Source organism: Anopheles coluzzii, chromosome 2 (genome assembly GCF_943734685.1).
Source record: "Anopheles coluzzii chromosome 2, AcolN3, whole genome shotgun sequence".
NCBI classification, from domain to species: Eukaryota; Metazoa; Arthropoda; class Insecta; order Diptera; family Culicidae; genus Anopheles; species Anopheles coluzzii.
This window is the reverse complement of record NC_064670.1, coordinates 3,302,833-3,324,361: the sequence shown is the minus strand read 5'-3', so window position 1 is coordinate 3,324,361 and position 21,529 is coordinate 3,302,833. Positions and strand designations below refer to the sequence as shown.

The 21,529-nt window shown below is 47.1% G+C and overlaps 4 protein-coding genes across 4 annotated transcripts; 2 read left to right on the top strand and 2 right to left on the bottom strand.

Annotated features, from left to right (window-relative positions):
- The first annotated feature begins 844 nt into the window (after positions 1-844).
- On the top strand, positions 845-2,685 carry LOC120951028 (SPRY domain-containing protein 7). Its single transcript, XM_040369504.2, has 2 exons — positions 845-1,294; positions 1,368-2,685. The coding sequence occupies exons 1-2, from the start codon at positions 1,192-1,194 to the stop codon at positions 1,991-1,993; spliced, it is 729 nt and encodes a 242-aa protein (XP_040225438.2). The 5' UTR covers positions 845-1,191; the 3' UTR covers positions 1,994-2,685.
- A 4,615-nt stretch (positions 2,686-7,300) lies between these two features.
- Positions 7,301-14,026, top strand: LOC120952933 (nuclear receptor subfamily 2 group E member 1-like). The gene is made up of 4 exons (XM_040372531.2): positions 7,301-9,735; positions 9,832-9,947; positions 12,439-13,341; positions 13,419-14,026. Exons 1-4 carry the CDS (start codon positions 9,572-9,574, stop codon positions 13,760-13,762), a joined length of 1,527 nt encoding a protein of 508 aa, XP_040228465.2. The 5' UTR covers positions 7,301-9,571; the 3' UTR covers positions 13,763-14,026.
- A 217-nt stretch (positions 14,027-14,243) lies between these two features.
- LOC120950711 (splicing factor ESS-2 homolog) lies at positions 14,244-16,060 on the bottom strand. Its single transcript, XM_040368967.2, has 3 exons — positions 15,824-16,060; positions 15,601-15,757; positions 14,244-15,527 (listed from the first exon to the last, which is right to left on the bottom strand). Exons 1-3 carry the CDS (start codon positions 15,956-15,958, stop codon positions 14,299-14,301), a joined length of 1,521 nt encoding a protein of 506 aa, XP_040224901.2. The 5' UTR covers positions 15,959-16,060; the 3' UTR covers positions 14,244-14,298.
- A 669-nt stretch (positions 16,061-16,729) lies between these two features.
- Positions 16,730-18,120, bottom strand: LOC120950712 (uncharacterized). Its single transcript, XM_040368968.2, has 3 exons — positions 17,944-18,120; positions 17,373-17,498; positions 16,730-17,280 (listed from the first exon to the last, which is right to left on the bottom strand). The coding sequence occupies exons 1-3, from the start codon at positions 18,005-18,007 to the stop codon at positions 16,835-16,837; spliced, it is 636 nt and encodes a 211-aa protein (XP_040224902.2). The 5' UTR covers positions 18,008-18,120; the 3' UTR covers positions 16,730-16,834.
- Positions 18,121-21,529: the final 3,409 nt, after the last annotated feature.

Sequence of the window (21,529 nt, the reverse complement as noted above, 5' to 3'; positions counted from 1 at the left end):
ATGCAAAACCTCCACCCCCGCGTTGAACGTTGAGTGCGTCGGTGTGAGAGCTAAATCGAATTTAATGAACCCTTTCCTACCGGTTGCGTCGAAAATGGCGCGTATCATTCTGTGAAGACTAATATATTTAAAGACAAGAATGCTATACAAATTGCGGGAAGATCAAGACTCCTCTATCTCTTCTCTCCAGAAGTCAAGCAGTGCGCGATGCAATGAAGAGTCGTCTGTGCAGGGATACGACATTTGGTCCCACGATACAAACGGCGCACGTGTGCACGTGTCTAATGCGGTATATCGTTAGGGAGTTTTTTTTTCATCCTGTTAACTCATACTCGTATTGCATACTTGATAAAAAAAAACACAACCAACAAATCCAAACTAATTAAAGATAAAATAAACTGTCTAACATAGTCGTACCCGGGCCATGTTTATACCAAAATGCGTTTCGAAGCTTAGAAAATATGAAAGAAAATACATTGTTCATTTCCAACCAGATTTTTCCGTGGTTATTTGAATACTGATAAGTAGTTCTTCTGAGAAAATCTGCTTTTCCGGCATCAATACGCTTTTTTGACGATGTCAACGACGATGCAAACTGTCAATTCAAAATTATCATACAAGAAAGACCTCAATGCTAATTTTACAAACAAATAATGCATGTGTTATTCGTAGTTAATGTACTCTCGTGATGCAAAAGCCAAAGGAATTGATTATTTGACTCAAAATGTTCCAATTTCATTACAATTAGCAATAATTTTGTAATTTTTCTCCAGTTTTGGTGGGTAGGAATGGGTCATTTTCGAAACACGCACATTCGAACTAGCGCCACTGTCGAACATGGTGACGATTTGACAGCCCGAAAACAACAACACAAAAAAATACCACCAAACATTATTAATGCAAATCGGTGCGCATATTTCTTATCGCATTAAAACGTGTTTCCTCTGTCGTTTTTCGTGAAAAATGTTTAAACAATAGTGAAGCAGGAGCGAGTTGTAGAAAACCGGTCAACAAACCTTTTGCGCCGTGCCGCCACACGCGTGTGTGCTGCTGCCAGCTGTTCGGCCTCGGACGGCTCAGTGCTCAGGGGAACGGAAGAAAACGGGCAATGTAGAACACACAGCTGGAGCTTTCTCTCAACTAAAAAGAAACACAATCCTTTCTATCCTTCCTATCGTACGTGGCTGTGAAATGTTTTGCTGTTTGAAGAACTGCCTCAACGGTGTGCTGCCGGCTCAGTCCGTGCACATCACGAAAACAGCCAACCCGGTACAACTGGACTCGTCACATATGGGTAGGTGGAGGGGATGCGGGGCATTTTCTCACTCACTCTTTCATTGACCGATTCATCTGCTACCCTTTTGCAGGCCATGAAGTGGTCATCATCAAAAACGGACTGCGAGCCTGCGGAACCGGTGGCGTACTGGCAAACGCACCGCTCGTCCAATCCAAATCGTATTTCGAGGTGAAGCTGCAGCAGTCCGGCCACTGGTCGATCGGGCTGGCCACGCAGCAAACGGACCTGAACCAATCGGTCGGCGGTAAGGACCGGGAATCGTGGTGTCTCAACTCCAACCATCTCGTACTGCACGGGGGCGACGTCATCTATCGGCTGGACGCCAGCAAAGGGAGTGCGGTACCAAACGGGGGACAAAACTCACCGGGACACACCGTCCCCGGCACAGTGCCCGTCGATCTCTCGCCCATCTCAGCGCCTCCCGCATTCCCTTCATCCGCTTCCCCACCCGGCGGCAGCGGGGAAAGTGGATTGCCCCAGGAAGGCGACACGATAGGCGTCGCGTACGACCACGTCGAGCTGAACTTCTACCTGAACGGCAAGAATCTGAACGTGCCGGTGCTGAATGTGCGCGGAACCGTCTATCCCTGTCTGTTCGTGGACGATGGTGCGATTCTGGACATTGTGCTGGATAACTTCGCGTACGGGCCACCGCCCGGCTTCGAGCGCATTCTGGTCGAGCAGTCGTTACTTTAACTGGTCACACGCGAATGTTTGCGTGCGTGCGTGCGTGTGTGGGTGTACTGTTGCTTTTGTTAAGTTTTGAAACGCGCACGTTGCAATCGATTCACTAACATAATTAATCTCTTCAGTGGGAAACGGACACTCTGTGCCGGGGGTTTCCATATCCTATCTCTTTCTCTCTCTCACACACAATCTATCTTACTAACTTTCTTCTATCCTGCCGTTTTTCTCTTCCGCTTTGTGTTAACACATCGTTACAAGATCGTGGCTGTGGTGGTTTAATGATTGCTTACGGAAAGTTCCGCTCCATACACTACTACGGCGTAACTTGTTACAGTAATCCAATGTCTTTCACACAAAAGTGCATAGAACGACGAGGACAACGGTCTAACTACAATGCCCAGTATCAAGGATCGAATCAGAAGCGAAACAAAAATGCTTGCTTCATTCGTCCTGCCTAATCCATCATTCCTTTTTTTCTCCTTTACTACAACACCAACAAACTGAAACCGTTTATTGTAAGTTGGTGGAAGCATCCCCTTTTTCTGTCGCCAACGTTTGCGTTCCCTTTCCTTCGAAAACCACAAAACGCTTCGAACTGATCTAGATATTTACGCTATTACGATTGTATAAATAGAACAAACTGCGAAACATTGGAAAAGAAAATATATTATACACATGAACATATTTATTACACGATGGAATCGCGTGGCTGGTGTGTTTGTTTTTTCGATAAATGTGTTGCTAGAGTATAAATGTGTGTTTCGATTATGATTTCAGCTAGCTAAACCCCGTAAAAGGAGTTCTAGCAATCGATGGATTGCTCCCATTTATACATTCTTCCCCAATCTAGTCCTATTATTATCGATTCGAATGGAAGGAAGGCCCTTTCGAAACTTATACTAACACCAATTTTAATAAGAATAAGCAACACTAGTCGGACATCAAGACAACAATGTCGGACAATGTAAAGCAAAAGAAAAAAATCATAAATCAATAATTTATTCCAACCATGACGAACCGTGTCAGTCAGGATTTACCCGCCCCACATGGTTTGTGCTTGTTATTGGGGTTTACTCTTTAAAAACGTTTGTATCACGTTTGTATGTAGTTGCTGTTCCGTGGTACAATCGTCAACTCGATCGACTGAATGCAACATGCCCGTCATATGGGATCATGGGTTCAAGCCTACAATGGACCGTCGCAGGAAGTGACTATTATCCTATCCCGGCGTGGTAGTGAATTAAGTCTAGAAAGCCTTATAGGCCGGCATGTCATTGTAGGACGTTACGGCAAATAGAAGAAGAAGAACAACTGTATCAAATTCACTATTATGTGACCTATAAGTGGAGCTGCTCTGCTCCTTATCCTCTCATTGTCTTTCATCAAAATTCATCATATTCCTTTTATATAAAATACACAAACCCAATAGGCTTTTCTTCGCTGGGTATTTTGAGCAATTAGGAGCTAAATTTCATAGCTAACAGTTACATAGATACCAGTTGAGGCTTTCACGAAATGCCAACAATCATAAACGCTCCATGAAAGTCTCTTAGAACACTCAAAATGAATACTTGAATCGGCGTTTTACTTTAAGGACACTATAGTCGTCTTTTTTAAAGGTTCCTTTGCAGTACTTCTTCGTGAAAAGGCCAAACAATCGCATTTTCCCTCCACTCAATGGTTGCCAATCGCTAAACAATACAATCCCACCGTGGCCCACCGAAACACACCACAACATGGCGCCCCACTTTGGTCCAGGAAAGAAGGACATGAAAGCTTTCTGTGTGTGCACGGTAAATTATGCAAAAGGGGGCTACCACCGGAAAACGCACGTCCACACACCTTACCGACCCATCAGGCCTTTGCCATCTGGGGATGCCATGGGAGGAGCCACACGTGCGGCCCATTGAGCGGACGATCCCGGCGGTCGCATCATCGTGTCCTCGGTTCCGTGTTTGGCAGAGCAATCGGTGTCCTTTTGTGAGCAGCAGCACAACTCCCTTCCTCTGACCTGGCTGTCCTGGCTGTGTGTACGCGTTGTCCTTTGTGCTTTGACCTTCCCCCGTTTGGTGTGGATCCTGGCCAACAAACAAATCGAACCCGGGCATAAAGTCAGCCTTTCGATTCGTCCCACCATGTCCCGCCATGTCGTCCCTCGCACTAACCAGCCACCATCGACAGGCAGGAGTCATGCGCGCTGTGTGGCTCGATATGGTCGGGTCGAAACCACACCTACTTTTGCAAATGGCTCCTAGCCACCATCACCATCTGATGGGTGGGGTTGTAGGGCTGAGAGCAGCTGAGCTGGGGTGGCGGTTGTGGGACGGAGATCCCGATCACAGCCAGGAGACCGAGGGATCGTCTGGTCGGAGGTCAAACCTCAAAACTCGACGGCTCGACAAGCCGTCCAACATGCGCTCGAGCATCAATTGCAACCGGAACGTCAATCGGAACGGCAAGCAAGCAGTAGTGGTGTGATCTGGACGATTGAAACACTTGTCAGGACATTCCGGGTTCATCTTGTAATAGTGTATGTGAGTGTGTGCGTTGCATTGATGTGCTTAAGTGGGTTATGACAAGTGCTTAATACAACATCACATCACCCGGACAATTCCGACGGTGTTGCAAGGATATTTCACCCACGGCGATTTGGTTGGCATTTGTAGTAAGTTGCCTTTTCGTTTGCATGTAGCAGTAAAATGAAATGATGAACTAGGAATTCGTAGTGAATTTACTGGGTTAAATTTCTACAACACACAATATTTCTAAATTGTAAAGCAATACATCAAAATAAACTCATACTTATTATGAATTTCGCTTGCATCCAACCACAATTAATAGATCTATTTGTATTCAACATGAATCTTCAAATTCACATGCTCTAAACAGGCTCTGTTTAACACAGAAATTTTGATCGTCTTCAAGCTCTGTTTGCAGTTTTTGAGAGGATTTTTAGGAAATTTAAGCAAACACAAATACTTAAAACGATTGGTTCATACACTACTGTTAGCTCATCCTGTGATCCTTCTAAATTATTATGCTCCTCCCAAAGTCCCAACGGCGACCAGCTGTGCCGTTTCTCGATGATTTGATAAAATGCAAATTTCAACTTTCGCCAACCCATCCACACCTTTTCCCGGGTGTCAAAAGGTGTCATCATCCATCGACGTGTTTCAATAGCCGAATCAATGGATTTACGTTGACGTCAATTATGTTGGGACACCGCTCTGCCCATGCTATCGATAGTCAATAAATGATTAATCAGCTTTTTTTTGTTAAACCATTATTGTTGTCGACAAACTTATCGACTCATGGCGTGCTCCGCCGGTGTAGATGTAAAAGGCTTGGGCAAGGGGATTCAAAGGATGGATTAGTTACAGTGCAGCTTCATTGTTGCAACCCTATTGTGAAGATACTCCGGGCTTAATATACAGTGTTTATGAACCAAAGTTATTGTTGTGGTGGTGAAATTTAAATTAGAATAACAACAACGACAATATACAGGGCAAATTAATATGACAATTACCAATTTCGATATTACCTCAAATTAATTGAATTTAATTTTCACTATCTAATGATGTTCTGTGTGTGCCGGTCGCATAGTACAAACGTCACGCCATACGAACTAACCAAATCCCATTCAGATTCCGCAGAATTGGCTATCCTCTTATGGTTAAAACGAACAGTCAAAGACAGCCAAATTCAAAATTAGCTTTTATGGCTGGCCTCTGACTCTCTAACTAGGGTTATTGTGCCAAATGAGGAGAAGAAGAGGCTTCGGCCTGCAAGGCTGGACATAAAATGTGTCACATCCCAGCCGTTGACAGCGCTGATCTTAATACAGTGAAATCTCTCTAAGATGTAGTCTCTGCAAGATTATTTGTTTCTTTAAGGTGAATTTCGATCCCGCATTCTATGTCTCTTAAAGATGAAGATCTCTCTAAGGTGAACATTCTCTAAGATGTACATGCGATATGGCACCCTAAAGCCAAGCCCACTTCACTAGTGGGTACAGGCAGGCCTTGACCGGCAGCGGTTGTTGTGCCACATGGCCTCATAGAAATTAGCTCTTTTCTGTCTCAATTTGTCGATAAGAAAAAATAATTAAAAATTTTACATTTTTACAATTTTTATGCAATTTATAGTAAAGAGTGTAGATAGCTAAAGGTTATTTTTTTAAGCATATTTCTAAAATGTTATTGCATAGTTTCTAAGATTCCACGCAGAGTTTTTTAATTTGATCAGTTTTTTTGGTAATTTTTCATTTTTTCAACACACCGATCAATCAAACTTTGAAGGAGAAATTATCCAACAAACCGTAACGATCTTGTGGCTGTAATTGATTTTTCAATTGACTTTTCCCTATTCCTTCAATATATCCCTTTTGCGAACAAAAACTCCATTCCCCAATTTGCTAAAAACCGCAACAATCACAATATGTTTTTCATTGGAAAAAATATTAATTTTCATATCACTCCTCTCCTAAAGCGCCTTACAGGAAATGCTATACTAAGTACTACCTTATTACACACACACACCGCCCAATTCATCCAATACCCCTCCAGCAGGGGTGCCTAAGCCGACGAGAGACACCCCTACTACTTGACATTTCACCGGCGCGGCACTTTTCCAGGCGGACTGGGGGCAAAGTGAAAAGTCAAACCGTTTACCGCATAATTTGCTGCACGCGTCGTCGGTTGTATTGTTTTCCCTCCGGCGAGCTGAGCTTCGGTTGGCTCCGGTCGGTAATTATAATTGTGGCTCGTGTCTCGATTTCCGGTACACCTGTGTGCTACCCGTGTCCTGCGCAACCCAGGCTCCTCGCGCCAGTATGCAATGATGGGAAATTAATATCTTTGCCGCCAGTGGCCAGAAGGTACAGTATCGGACATTAAGATAGGACCCTTTTTTTTCAATGCACCGTGCACTTGTTTTGCCACGTTACTCGTGTTTGTGTGTGTGTATGTGTGTATGTGTGTGTGTATGTGTGTGTGTGTGTGTGTGTGTGTGTGTGTGTGTGTGTGTGTGTGTGTGTGTGTTTGTGTGTGTGTGTGTGTGTGTGTGTGCATGTGTGTGTGTGTAGTAGTAGAAAGTGAGTGTGCTTTTTAATATGTATTTGCAAGTGCGCGGGTTTGTGTCTGAAAAACATAGCTTGCCATGATGTCATATTGCGTTGAAATTATTCTTATTATGTGTGATATCATGTGAAACATTGTGCGTTTACACTTGGATAAAAACTAAAGTTTGCATCGACAGCAACCCTTGTTCCTCGGACGAAAACGCAGGTCTGCTGTTTCATGAATGGAAATGGACACACGCACAATAGCAATGAACTTGGCATTCTCTCACAGGTGTTTCTCCAGTGCACGCCATTGAAAGGCCTTCGTGCATCTCTGCGTTGCACGTTGTGTGCGAATGGTAAACTTTGTGCGTGCATTGAGCTGGCGCGCAGTTGTTCTTTTCAATGGGCGTTTTGTTTCATGAGCGCGGCAGTATTCTGTTCTCGATTTTGAAGGGAAGACGCTTACTCGCGTACTCGTTGATAGTTTTTATCCATGCGATGTTTTCGCTGCTCGACAACGATGTTATTCATCGCGTATAGAAGTAGAACGCAGGCAGAGCACGGGATCAGCCGTGTCCAAGTTTTTAACCAGCGCGTTCTTGACGGTCCAAGCAAGCAATGTTAGTAACAATGGGTCGAGGTAAACGTTGTACCGATTATCAGCGCCATATGTAAAAGCGAATGGCTGCTGCTGGCATTAAGCGCAAAAGGATCGAGTTCGTAATGGAACGATCGCGCACTTTTGTGGCAAACGCGCTTCGGACAACCGAAACGTGCTTAGACAACTGAAACGCGCTTGGACAACCGAAACGCGCAAGTCAACCGGACGTCCTCAGAAGACCACGGCGAAAGAAGACCGTAACATTGTTAATATATCGAAAACACACTGATCGCGAGGGCGGTGGTCCTGCTTATCACACCAAAAACCTAACCCAAAGCACAAAAAAGCTACTTACAAATCTATCCGAAACGACCTACTTGTGAAACAAACACACACATCAATACACATTCAAACATACATCCACACACACACACACACATGCACACACACATACACACACACACATAAACACACATACACACACACACAAACACAAACACATACAAACCACTCATAAACTTGGCCCAACGGGTGCACGGTGCGTTAAAAACCCAATGCCCTATCTTTCTGTCCGATACTGTAGCACTGTTCAATAATGCAGTGGAAAAGGGGAGCAGGCAACCCGTCCGCACATCGTTGTTTTGGGCAAAAAAAGGGAAAATCTTGCTTCAAAAAACTTTACCCATGGAAAATGATTTTCTCGTCTCCGACGTGAATCCTTCTTTCGAAACTAAACTTTTTTAAACTCCTTTTCCCCATCCATCATCGTCCTAGGCAACACATTGCTTCACACACTGACGGACGAATGCCGTTTTTGCTTGCTTGATCCACACACACACACACACACACATGTGTTGCTGCTCCGAACTTCCGCAGAAGTTCCTCAGTTCTCATGAGTCACGTGCTGCCGCCGTCGATTTACACACGCTTCATTATTATTGCATTTGAAGTGATTTTCCGCCTTTCCCTCCAAAGTTTTTTGCTTTTTCCCCCTTTTTCGCCCTTTCAATCGGGCCAGATCGAACCGCTATCGACATATCTCCCTCTCTCTCTCTCTCTCGCGTCCCGGAAGTCGACGTTTCGTCAATGTATGTATCCTTATGCGTTATTATTGAAACCTGTCCAATTTACACGAGGGGTTGTTGGAGAAGGTTTATGCATTTTTGTTTTGTCACCGCTGCCAGCTACTGTTAATGACGGCATCAGGCCCAATCCCCGTCTAGGGCGTTTGTGTATGTTTGTTGTATCCTTTTTTCGATGAAAGGGATAATGCGGCACACGTGTGGTGGTGGTGGTTACTCGAGGGTACTTATTCAATGTTGTTCCTATTCTGGCGTCACGTTTAACAGCTGGCATTTGATTCGGTTTGGTGCGCTTTTTTGGAGCAATCTTTATCTGTGTATCTATTTTCGTACCCAAAACAATCGAGCCCCGGAGGTTAAATAGAGCACGAGCGAGTCATTAAGCGAACGCTAATGTGATGGCATTTTGTGATTCGATATCCTGTATCTACGGTTCGGGTTCTAATGACCGATGCCTATCGGGCAATTAAGGCGCGAAAGGATCGTAATCAGGAATGTACGATCGTACGGAAAATATGGCACCAAATGAACAGGTTTATAGGACATTGGAGGCTTCGGACATTGGACATTGGAGATATTATTTCAATAACAATATCACTAGACACTTATGGAGAACATGAATTCCTATTTGACACGGGTTTCATACTTCCACAGTTGCACTCTTCGCAAAGTTGCACTAAATCTTAACAACACCAACCCAGAACATTACTTGAAGATTCCAACTTTCCATTTGAACGTCTTTACCAGATGTTGCTCTTACCTTTTTACGATCCATGTTGTACTGATAGGCATGTTTTCCATCCCTCGTTCAGGCTACTCCCGCCAGCCAGTGTGTCATCTCCATGAACGACAACATCGTCGGTGGTGGCGGAGCAGGCGGTGGCAAGGTGTCAACCGGTGGGCCCGGTGCTCTGTGCAAGGTTTGCGGCGATCGGGCCTCGGGCAAACACTACGGTGTGCCGTCCTGCGATGGTTGCCGTGGTTTCTTCAAGCGCAGCATCCGCAGGTAAGAAAGTGCTGAGACGATGGAAGAAACAGTTTCTCAGCGTTCTCATGTACAGCAAATCATCATCGTTACGAATGTTTTCCCACTTCCGGACAGAAATCTCGAGTACGTGTGCAAAGAGGGCGGCAAGTGTGTGGTGGACGTTTCGCGACGCAACCAATGCCAGGCGTGCCGATTTGCCAAGTGTCTGCAGGCCAACATGCGCCGAGAAGGTAAGTTACACACACACACACACACACACACACACACACACACACACACACACACACACACACACACACACACACACACACACACACACACACACACACACACACACACACACACACACACACACACACACACACACACACACACACACACACACACACACACACACACACACACACAGACACACACACACACACACACACACACACACACACACACACACACACACACACACACACACACACACACACACACACACACACACACACACACACACACACACACACACACACACACACACACACACACACACACACACACACACACACACACACACACACACACACACACACACACACACACACACACACACACACACACACACACACACACACACACACACACACACACACACACACACACACACACACACACACACACACACACACACACACACACACACACACACACACACACACACACACACACACACACACACACACACACACACACACACACACACACACACACACACACACACACACACACACACACACAAACCCACATGTAAACACAGACACAGCGCCACGCGGATAAGAGACGAACCCCGGAAATCAAACACTTGTCGTATCGCCACTTGAACCGTATCCGTTCTCACATGCCTGGTCGCAATTAGCGCCACCATGTTCCACATCGCACCCCTGATACCAACTTTCTTACTCGCTCTCTCTCTCCCTCCTTTGCTCTGGTGACATCTGACCCTTCCCAATGTTTGCTGCGATTGAAAAGATGTGTTTACCACTCGACCGCACAAAACGCGTCACGTGGTAGGATTTGCTCTTCCGCTTCCTTCGAACCTTCGGAAGGTGGTCCATGAGCGGGGTCAGCTTTTCGATCCTGGCAAGTTCACTGTCCTCACGGGCCCTGGCATGTCTGTGATTGACACTTGCGTCGAACGAACGGGCGCCCTACTTCGCCCGGATTGTGAAAATATTTGCTCCCAAAAACACTCTTCTAATTGCTAAATCAACAATCTGCCGCTGATGTGGCCCTCGGGTCGCACAACACAGTCCCGGGCGAAGGACCACGATCGATTACGGGTTTTTCCATCTCACGCAAGGAAACGCAAAAGATCTTCCCCTCTTCTGTCCTGGACGATCTTTTCGTGCTAATGCCACTTTTGAGTTTACTTCGTAGATTCTTGATTGAATATGTGAAATGTTGATTTTTATGTTCATCTGTCCATTATTTTGAAAAATGTCATGCAAATGTTCTAATAAAACTTCAAACTTCAGCTCTTCCTAAAAACCTTGCTCGATTTCATACTTTGAATGTGTTTGATTTAGCTTATAGCCTACATATCCTAAGTATGTCTTTAGTTTCCATTTACAAATCTTCCGCTAAGAGCAATTAACACCACAGCTACATTGATATCGAGATCCATTCCCCTACCTGTTCTTTCCCCTAAGTGCAGTTCTTTCGAGCGACACTTTCACCCGCTGCCTACCGTATGTTGACACAGAAACACAAAACAACCGTCTCCCCTCGACGGAGTCCTTGCTCTTCCCGTGCCCGAGGACGTGACAATGCGTTCGATCCCTCTTCACTCCAGCACAGGCAGGAATTCAAATTTTCAACCAAACGAAAATGCTTCCATTCCCTGCATTTTTGGAGAAGGGCCGGAGGGTGAAAGCATCCAACTTACAGCTAAAGCTAGATCCGATATCCGTCGATGTTTGGCCAGTTGGTTGCTTCACATCATAAAAATTTGGTTTTGTTTTCATTCCCGATGCTCCTCCTGTGATAACAGACCAGCACTAGAGCCTCGTAATGACGGGCCATTATTGCTCCGGAATGGAGTAGGTCCGGAAGGGGGAAAGTGCCCAAAGAAAATGTTTGTTTAATTCGAGCCGTTCCAATCTGATGGCGGGAAGTTGAAGGTGTTGGAAAATTTACCATAAGTGCAGCCAAAAGATGGTACGATAAGAGGATGCGTTTTCGGTGCGTTTGAAACATCCCATTTCTTCAGAAACATGTTTAAAAGAGGTATTTGCCAGATTCCTTAGGGAGTCTTCCGTAGAAATGTTCTATGTTCGAATAATTTACTAACCAAATCCTTCTATGATTGATAAGGATACTTCCGGCCAAGCCAAGAAGTTGATTGCTGGTCAACTTCAATCATTCGGAACAGTTGACCATTGCTGGAGTTCCTTTTTTTCAACCTTTCTGCACCCAAAACCGTTCCCCTTTAATCGTGCATCAGTAAACTGGGGTAACACAATGGTGGACACGACCCGGTGGTGTTGTCGGGTGGTGTTTGTATGTGTGTTTCTTCGCGACATAATAATCAGCATCATGGGAACCGGACCGGCTGTCACGGTTGTAGCTTTCTCCTGCGTTGAGTGTTCCCCCAGTCCGGATAGCGTTTAACTTATACATCGAATTTCTTCTGCTCTGTCTCCCTGGTTTCCCCCCCATTTCCCCTACCGTCAGCCGTCCAACATGAGCGAGCACCCCGGAACTGTACTCCGCTGACTGCGACCGTAAGTGGTCTCTCCGCACATGGCGATTACTACGCAGCCCGGACGTCCTTCGCCGCCCTGCCCCAGGCCAACCTATTCTTCCCACTTCCACTGCATATCACAGCGGCAGCGGCTTCCGGACCATTTGCGCCCATCGCCGATCCGGGCCGTTTTCTCTCGCCATACGCGGCCCAGTCGCTCGCAGCTGCCGCGGCCAACTCCACCAGCTTTGATCACTTTCCACCGCCAATACCACCACCACCACCACCACCGGCACCAGCCACGACACGGAGGACTTCTCCGACGGCTTTTCAACCCACGTCCACGGGCTTAGCGCCGGGTTCGGGACTGGTGCAAGTGCCAGTGCCTCTGCCAGCTTCGACGGCGGTCTCTAAAGCGAACCTGGTGAGCGAGGGAAGCCAGATGACCACCACGATCACGGAATCCATGTTCAACAGCATCACGGGAGACTCGCTGGTTCTTCCGGCACCGCCACCAATCCACTCGATCAGTTCGATCCTAAGTCTCAGCTCGGCGAAGGAGAACGAAGTCAGCAGCACGGGTGAGGAAAGTCCTCCCCGTGGCTCGAGTGGCCAGCAGCAGCAGCAGCAGCAGCAGCAGCAACAGCAGTACCATCATTCGGTATTGTTTGGCCAACCAGGCAGTATCACCGGTTCGATGCACGCCGTCAAGAGCGAAACAGACATGCTGCTAGAGTCTGCCGCCAAGCTGCTCTTTCTGGCAGTGAAGTGGGCGAAAACGGTGCCCTCGTTCCTGCAGCTGCCCGCCAACGATCAAAAGCTGCTGCTAGAGGAGGCATGGGCCGAACTGTTCGTTATCACTGCCGCACAGTGGGGATTGCCGATCGACAATGGTAGGGCAGCTTGTCGCACTTGCGTCACTTTCAAATCTAATGCGATTGTTTTGTCCATTGTTGAATTTCATCCCTAGAATTCATTGCGCGGAATCCACAGGCCGTGAAGCTGCAGAGCGCCATCCAGCAGTTTGGCATCGCACGGGTGGACTATCGCGAGGCGGCCTGCCTGAAAGCGCTGGTACTGTTCCGACCGGATCAACCCCGACTATACGCTGCGCACGAGGTTTTGCTGCTTCAAGACCAAACCGTTGCACTGCTGCACGAAAAGTGTGGCGGCGTCAGGTTGGGCCATCTGCTGCTACTTCTGCCGGCCATTAAGGCCGCGGCCAATGCGAAGGTACTGCAGGAGATGCTGTTTCGCAAAACGGTCGGTGAAGTGGCGATCGAGCGTCTGCTGCTGGATCTCATGAAAACATAACGCATGGTGCGTTAGTTTACTCTTAAATGTAGCATTTAGCGGATGTAGTGCCGGTATGGGTCGAATAGAAAATGTCGTAGAATTAGCGCCCTTTCGTGTTAGATGGAGTTGTATTAGTGTGTTCCTTAGAAATAAAGTAAGTGACCGTGTACAGAACTTCAAAAGTGCAGTTCATGTGTATGAAAACAGGAAATAAAACCCTAATCAAATACTATCTAAATCTTACTCACTGTTTTCTGCTTTTCGTCTAGTCTCTTCGTCCGCCAGTCGTTAACTAGCCTTCTTTGTTCATGTGACCGTGGTCTCAATGTAGCAAATAGTTGGTTGCTAGCCAACATTTGCTAGCCGCATACAACTGCTCTTAGTAATAGGCCATGACCATTTTCCATCCACGTTGGCCTCGCCAAATACCCCAATTTTGCACAACAATTAATTCGGATGTAAATCGAGACCCCTTTTTCAAGCAATTGCCACCGTTGGCTACATTGTAAAAGTCTGTTATATTTTCTAGATCGGTACTCGATCACTTCAATGCCTCAAAAGAAATCGGCAGCCTTCTGACGCTTGCCGCCGCTCGGAATATCCAGCAGGTCGTCTGTCAGATCCGTTGATGTAGCCTTCGAAGATCCGGTCGCTCCCACCAGAGGTGTCTTCCTTCTTACCATCGGTCTCGGAGAAGGTGTAACATGGCGTGGCTTAGCTTTACTACCAACACTACTACCACCACCACCACCACCACTACGCCGACCACTTCCACTTACCATTACGGGTGTTTTCAATCCACAGGAGCTGGCGGGTGATGCGAGCGGGCTAGGTGTGGCCAGAAAGCCGAGCTTGTTGGTAGCCAACCGACGGGCGGCCGGTGACATGCTGGCCAACCGATCGAACGAGCTGCGCACCAGCGGTGAAGCAATGTTGCGCCGTGCCGCTTCGATCGCCTTCGCTTTCTTCTCCCGCGACTGCTCGGCCGCCTTTTCCGCCAGCTGTAGGGCCAAATTTTCGCGCTTCGACGTTTCCATGATACGGAACGACGGTCTACCGGCCGACGGATGGAGCGGTGTGTCTCCGCCGTCCAACCGGAACGGAGTGCCTTCGATCTCACCCCACGTAAACAGCGGACTGTCCGTAACGCCCGGACAGGGGGAGGGACTCTTCACGAACCCGAAGCCCCGCACCTGTGGCGATTCGCCCAGGGACTGATCCATCACACGACCGTCCACGCCGATTTTCTCCGGCAGATGTTTGGCCTGCGTTTTGGCCGCCTCCACGATCGCCTGCCGGCTGTCTTGCTCGTTGAACGGATTGTGATGGAGGCGCGTGCTGTTGTGGTTGATTTCCTGCTTCCGCTTTGCCATTTCCAGCTGCTCCTCCTTGGTCAGCTCCACACCGTCCGGGGTGTACATGATGTAGTTTTTGTTCGTGTACCGCCACATATCGAGCTGCTTGGGTCGCTCTTGCTGGTTAAACTGCTGCTCGATGCTCGGCAGGGCTAGGCACTTGCCCATCTCGATGGCGGTCGTACCTTCGGCTTGGTACAGCACGGCAAACTTTTGACGCAGCTTCCGGTCAGCCGTTTCGATGATCTCCTGGAAGCTGTCATTGTCCTCGCTGGTGTACGTCTGCAGGAAGCTGTCCAACGAGTGCTTGTCTCCGAGCGTTTTGGTCGATTTGTTTGAACCAACGCTGGAGGTCGACCGGATCGATGGTGGCGCTTCGCTGGCTGGTGTCGCTTCCGGTAGTGGTGTCTCGAACGTGGCGGGACTAGCTGCAAACCAAGACGAAAGATTAATATATGTAACAAACAGTGAGATACCCGCAGCGGGAACTGCGACAATTACCTAAACGGGATGAGTTTGGTCTTTTGGAACTGTACTTGGAAAAAATCTGCCTCAATTTGCAAACATCATTGCTAGCCAGCGCATCCAGATATTCGTTCTGTGCCTTCAGTTTCTGCAAGTCGGGAAAAAAGTCCCGCTGAATGATTTTGCCCATTTCCTGCAAACAGAAGAGAAAGAACAAGTTAGAGGACGTTCATCCCGGAACCATACAATCGCTCCGCACCTGTAGGTATTCCTCCTCCGTGAGGATGATTTTGTCCTTTGCTTTGGCCTTGGGCACGATGGGTGTTTTAAATACTGTGACCGCTTTACTTTGCTCCTTGATGGCTTGCAGGGCCCGTTCTCCCGGCTTCGCCATGGTGGAATATTACGGAAACTTTCGGTAAATTGGAGAAATTCACAAACCAAACTCTGTTGCGCGCTGTTTTGTAAACAAATGAATCACTGGGCCCAGCGATATTTCTCGCTCTTGCGCGCAGCTACAATCACATTTGCCTGAGCGAGAAAGCACATCGATTTTTGCTGCATGGGCACTTTGGCATGACATCGCATCGGTTTGACAGCGCCTGTAGTTGAGCTACTGTCCGCTAATGGCGCTAGCGGCCGCTAATGTGTTTCTTTCAAAGTGACCGTTTATCGACGAAGTGTAAACACATGTTCATGGATCATTTTGTGTAATTGCCAGTTTCTTTCAGTTCACAACATCGTATTCATTGCAACTCTTTTTTTTTATTCTTAGCATATCTTTATTCAAATTGTCACCAAGTGAATACTTAAGGCCGGGCTACATTGATCGTACTCGCAAGCGTAATTTTGATTTTCACTAGCGCATCTGGCGGCGGCTGGTGGAAGCTTTTTTTCGTCTACAAGGGAATGGTCGTGCCGGATCTCAAAATTAATTAGTATTTTCGCCGTTTTTCGATGCGAAAACGGCTGAAATACTTGCACAACATATTCATCTATCAATTACAAAGCTTTTCCAGTCCAGTTAAGGTAAAAAACATGGAAAAATAACATATTTTCTGAAGCGGCTCCAAATTGTTTGGAAAAATGCTTCGGTCAGCCGCCGCCAGATGCGCTAGTGAAAATCAAAATTACACCAGAGAGTACGATCAATGTAGCCCGGCCTTTATAGTTGCTGTGCTTTCGCTACAAACTCTCTCCCTCTCTCCGTGCGCTACAAACTACACAACATGTTTCGAAACGTACGCAAACGGCGTGGGTACCGCATTTCTTACATACTATTGGTAACGAAGGCACTCAGCAGGATGGCTCCAACGAGCAGTGACATCTGGGCGACCACACTGCCGGCCGCGTTGTATTCGAAATGCCGGAAGTTGCATCCATTGCCGGCGCACACATGACACTCGCGACTGTTCAGGCAGGACTCGTGTTCGGACAGGCAGCCGCGCTGAACGTTATTTTCCCGTACCCGTACAACGCACTGATCGTCGACCACAAAGCGCAGACAGGGCGTCGGCTCCGTTTGGATCTCTTCCCCACAGGTGCTGTTGGTGATTCCTTCGCACTGGTGGCAGTGCAGACGTCCGTGCGGGAACAGATTTCCGTTGCAGGCAGTGCCGTTGTCATTCGAGCAGAGTTGGCAGTTGTTCAGGAGCGCACAGTTATCACGCTCGGCCGCGGTCAGGGCGGTTGCACATCCACGCTCCACATCTTGGCCTGTGTTTGTCGTTGCGGAAGATGAGAGAGATTGGTGAGATTCATTGGAGGTTTTATTACAACTTCCTCCAACAATCGCTTCCACTACTTACCCACAATACGCGTGTAGCAGGTGACGGCAGTCACGTCCGGCGAGGGAGGACATTCCGAAAGCAGGACGTTCTGGTCCGGAACCAGACAGTTGGTACTGTTGAAGGTGGTGCACGTGAAACACCAGACTACAGGCGACGAGCACGGTCAAAGGTGCAGCACGGAACAACGAACGGAAAGATGGGAAGAAAAAGCTGTGCGTTAGTATGCGTTTGCATTCCGTAACCTGACGACGATGGGATCAAGATAAGATAAACGCCTGCTAGCGAAAGTTAAGCACATCGAGCACATTGAGTAACAATATCTGAATGTAAGTGCCGAAAACTGGATAACCAGGTAGGATTTCAATTTTACGTAACAGATTAACGGTAAACTGTGCTTATTCTCTTGCTCGCACTTAAGAATTATTGCTTTTAAAAACGTCCCGTTTAGTCACTTGTAGCCAGCACAATCTTTCTTCAGCATTTACAACGCATACCGACAGCGAAACGCTATTTGCTTTCCGGTCACACCCAGAACGTGTCAACACATTTTCCGCCCCAAGCTAACCCCATTTCCAAGCAACCCACTTACATGCGGACGCATTTCCGGCACTGATAGCCAGCACTAATGCCACAGCTGCGATGTATTTGAACATTTTGCAAGCTTCGTTTTTGTTACACTTTCAACTTTCAGAAACAAGCACACGAAACCTCGACCGCTCTTGAAGCACTCCACTACGATGGGCTACCGGTGATGAACTGAAATTCAGACCATTCGTTATCCGGTCCCGGCCGCAGCCGGCTTGCGTTCCGATGTACTGGGGAGAGATAAGATTAGATACCACTACACGGAAACAGTTTCAATACAACTTCAACCCGGTGGCCCTATCGACCGTTTGCATCAAACATGCGAGCCCCGGGACGGCTAATGGCACACGGCTGGTGACAAATTCACAGCGACTTTCTTCGGAATTCTGAGAGCTTTCTTTCGTTTTTCGGTTGTCGCTGTTTGGAAGTTAACGGTTTTTTTTTTGGGTCTGGAAGGTACACACGTTGCACTGTTTAAATGAAAGATCGCGTGCAAATAAGCAGCGCCGGATGTTTGCGCTTGGGACAGGTATGGTTCGATAGCTGGAGAGTTACTGGAGAGTTACTTCAAATGTGTTATCAAATAAGCGGCATTAAGCGGCCAAACATGACTGAATTAGGAGTTTTGAATATTTTCCATAAAGAATCCATGCTCAGGAATTTAAAACTAGAGTTCTTTGCACATGTAATGTCACATAAGTCAATGTTACTGTAATGACTAAGTATAATAGATTACGTACACGTACTAACACATGGTCAGTGCCTTTCCAACACTTACTAATTGTTTAAATATAACGTATTCTAACAAATTCTTCTTATCACACACGTTTAGTTTAATAGCTCAAGAAGCAGTAACTAGTTTTAACGCGATACTTAACATTCGGAACAATGTCGTCTAATATACTAATGTCTAATGCACTGCAGCTAGCGCTAATTTCCAACTCATACACACATGCCCTATCGGCATCGCTCCTACACCCACACAAGACCTTCAACAGACTAGGGGAAAAGCGTTAGTTTTCCCGCGATTCTTTCGATATATTCTACCAGATGAGAGGAAAAAACCCCCCCAACACTCACACACAGCATCAGCAGCAGTAAGACCAGAAACTAAACCTTCATTGGCTGCTCGTACATCATCTCCGGGCGGGCATCTGTCTCTGCGTCATCTGGGTTGGGTAGCGTGAGCGAGCCAGCAAGCCTGGATGCGGCGAGTTTTCACGCACGCCAGCAGCTAAGGCCAGCAGCCAGCCCGGGAGGTTTGTCACAACGGAACTCCGCCTTCTCGAATCACGGGCAGCGGCAGCTCCGTGGATCGCGTCTCGTCTTGGGATCCGATCAGATCGACGCGAAACGATCGTGGCGCGGTGTACATGAGCATGATAAAAATAATCTTCGCGATCGACTGAGTTGGCAATTTGTGTCGACACAGGGGGGGGGGGGGGGAGAGGAGGTTGCAAGGTGTAGAGAATGTCGTTTAAGTGGGGAGAGGTTTTTGCCGAGATGGTTACATTATTGGTCATTGCGGGATTACGAAAGATGTGGTCAAATCAGGACAAAAGATGGATGACGAAATTGAAGAGGATTAAGGTGTAGTACACCGCATTTACTATCGAGAATTCATGAATGTGTAGATCACAACCACTGCTACTAGTAATAGATAACCAAATTCCAGATGTGAAGTCTGTCCCGTTCGATCTCTCGAGAAGCTCCCTGTAAATCTGGACTTCAAGCAACAATTCGACAGAAACACATACGCTCACAAAACGAGGAATCGATAAATAAATACCCAAATGTACGACTTGCTTCGGAAAACGGGAGAAAAACACCGGCACACCGTCAACTAGCCAAACACTTCACAAATCAAACACCTAACTTACCTTCTCCGGCGGACTACACCCGCGCGTTGTTTATCGTCGAAGGCCCTCCATTCCTCAACCTGCAGGCACTGCGACACATTCACCCTTCCAAGATGCAAGCCTCTCTCCCGCCTCCTCCGAACACTTCCAACACCGAGATCGAGTTTTGGGACCGTTTTGGGTTCCTTTGGCGTCTTTCGACATCACCCCATAAAAAAAAATGCGCCACTACCACTGCACACTCTACTCCAATCGGAAAGGGTATCGGGAGAGAGTGCCGTCGCACTAACGCACGGCCACCGTTCCGGTCGAATCCGATCGCGGAGGGTTAGCAGCTCAAACGGCTTTTGCCGGCTACGTCACAGGAACCGTCGACCGTCGACCGCGTCGAGCTGACGAAAGATGGCGTTGGTTCACACTTTTCATTTTCACGCCGGAACGCTCGGCACGGCACCGGTACGGTACGATGCGGTCCCCGGAGCTCGCCCGGTTCCGTCTGGTATTTTCGTCCCAGTCAACGCGCAATGTACGCAATCGCCCGTGTACGATGGAGGACGGACAGAAGGGTTTTGGGGATAGAACGGAGCGGGTGAAACATAACCACGGCGGAGTGACTCTAGGTACTACCACCGTTGTGGTTCTAATTGCATCGAGCAAAAGCAGTGAACGGAGAGGATCTTACCCGTCTGCAAGGGGCTGACTCGATCGCGCACCGTTCATTTGCTTCCATTCGTCAATGATTTGTACTTGCTTCAAGTGGTAAAACTATGTCCATGACCTTTAAAACAACACACACGATGTGTGACTCTACACGCAATTGTGAGAAAAGTGAATTTTCGTTCACTCCTAAATGAATGAGTTAGGTGGTAGATGGTGCTTCTGTTTTTGTTTTGAGGCAACTCGCTCAATCGAACAGTCAAGTCGGTAGCGAAGAAGGTTTCTGATTAGAAACTCTTTTTTATATGAACCTAGCATGTGTTTCATACAAATTGAATTCAATTTTTCCGGAACAAATGAATGCAGCAGTATTGGATTGGACATATTTATCTACAAAGTTGGGGCTTAGCGATGAGTCAGAAGAGATATGAAGGACAGTTGCAAAACAGTATTTTGCTCAAACAAAAGATAAGGAGGAAGCGAAAAGAGGACAACTTGGACTTGATTCGACGACCTATACGTGTGTTAAACTGAGAACTGAGAGCCACAGCTTTGTAGATCCTTTTATAGACCTTATTACATTCTAAACGAAATGATGTTCAGATCCTGAAAAGTTTTCTTATTACTCTTGGGCATCATATTTTACTAGAATTGCGTTCTTGATCATGGAATTGATCTCGTGCCTTTAGAGATGAATGGTCATCAATCTGATTTTCTCCCTGCCGGAGTCCATCACAATCCCCTGAGCAACTTCTAACAATGATCAAATTGACTGACTAACGTACTATTAAATCTGTAAAAAAATGCTGAGTGTATGCTGAGTAGGAAATGGAGGAGTATTTGGAATTTCTACCAGAGGAAAACGAGCCAGCTGGATGCTGGACGATTAATCAATGGCGCTCAATCGCTCTCGTATCTATTCCTTTTAAAATCATTTAAACACCAACATAGAAGATAATGCCTGCAAACCTGCCTTCGTATCGTTTCCAACACATACGAACGAGCGCCATCCCTTCTTTCGAGAGATTTTCACTTTCACTTCGATGCTATCGAACATACCCTCCTCCGTTCGGG

Coding starts and splice junctions, on each gene's coding strand:
- LOC120951028 (XM_040369504.2), top strand. CDS start 1,192: ATGTTTTGCTGTTTGAAGAACTGCCTCAACGGTGTGCTGCCGGCTCAG. Junction 1,295..1,367: donor ACTGGACTCGTCACATATGG/GTAGGTGGAGGG, acceptor ACCCTTTTGCAG/GCCATGAAGTGGTCATCATC.
- LOC120952933 (XM_040372531.2), top strand. CDS start 9,572: ATGAACGACAACATCGTCGGTGGTGGCGGAGCAGGCGGTGGCAAGGTG. Junction 9,948..12,438: donor GGCCAACATGCGCCGAGAAG/GTAAGTTACACA, acceptor CCCTACCGTCAG/CCGTCCAACATGAGCGAGCA. Junction 13,342..13,418: donor GGGATTGCCGATCGACAATG/GTAGGGCAGCTT, acceptor TTTCATCCCTAG/AATTCATTGCGCGGAATCCA.
- LOC120950711 (XM_040368967.2), bottom strand. CDS start 15,958: ATGGCGAAGCCGGGAGAACGGGCCCTGCAAGCCATCAAGGAGCAAAGT. Junction 15,758..15,823: donor CGGAGGAGGAATACCTACAG/GTGCGGAGCGAT, acceptor TTCTGTTTGCAG/GAAATGGGCAAAATCATTCA. Junction 15,528..15,600: donor ACCAAACTCATCCCGTTTAG/GTAATTGTCGCA, acceptor CTTGGTTTGCAG/CTAGTCCCGCCACGTTCGAG.
- LOC120950712 (XM_040368968.2), bottom strand. CDS start 18,007: ATGTTCAAATACATCGCAGCTGTGGCATTAGTGCTGGCTATCAGTGCC. Junction 17,499..17,943: donor TGCCGGAAATGCGTCCGCAT/GTAAGTGGGTTG, acceptor CGTCGCCTGTAG/TCTGGTGTTTCACGTGCACC. Junction 17,281..17,372: donor CTGCTACACGCGTATTGTGG/GTAAGTAGTGGA, acceptor CGACAAACACAG/GCCAAGATGTGGAGCGTGGA.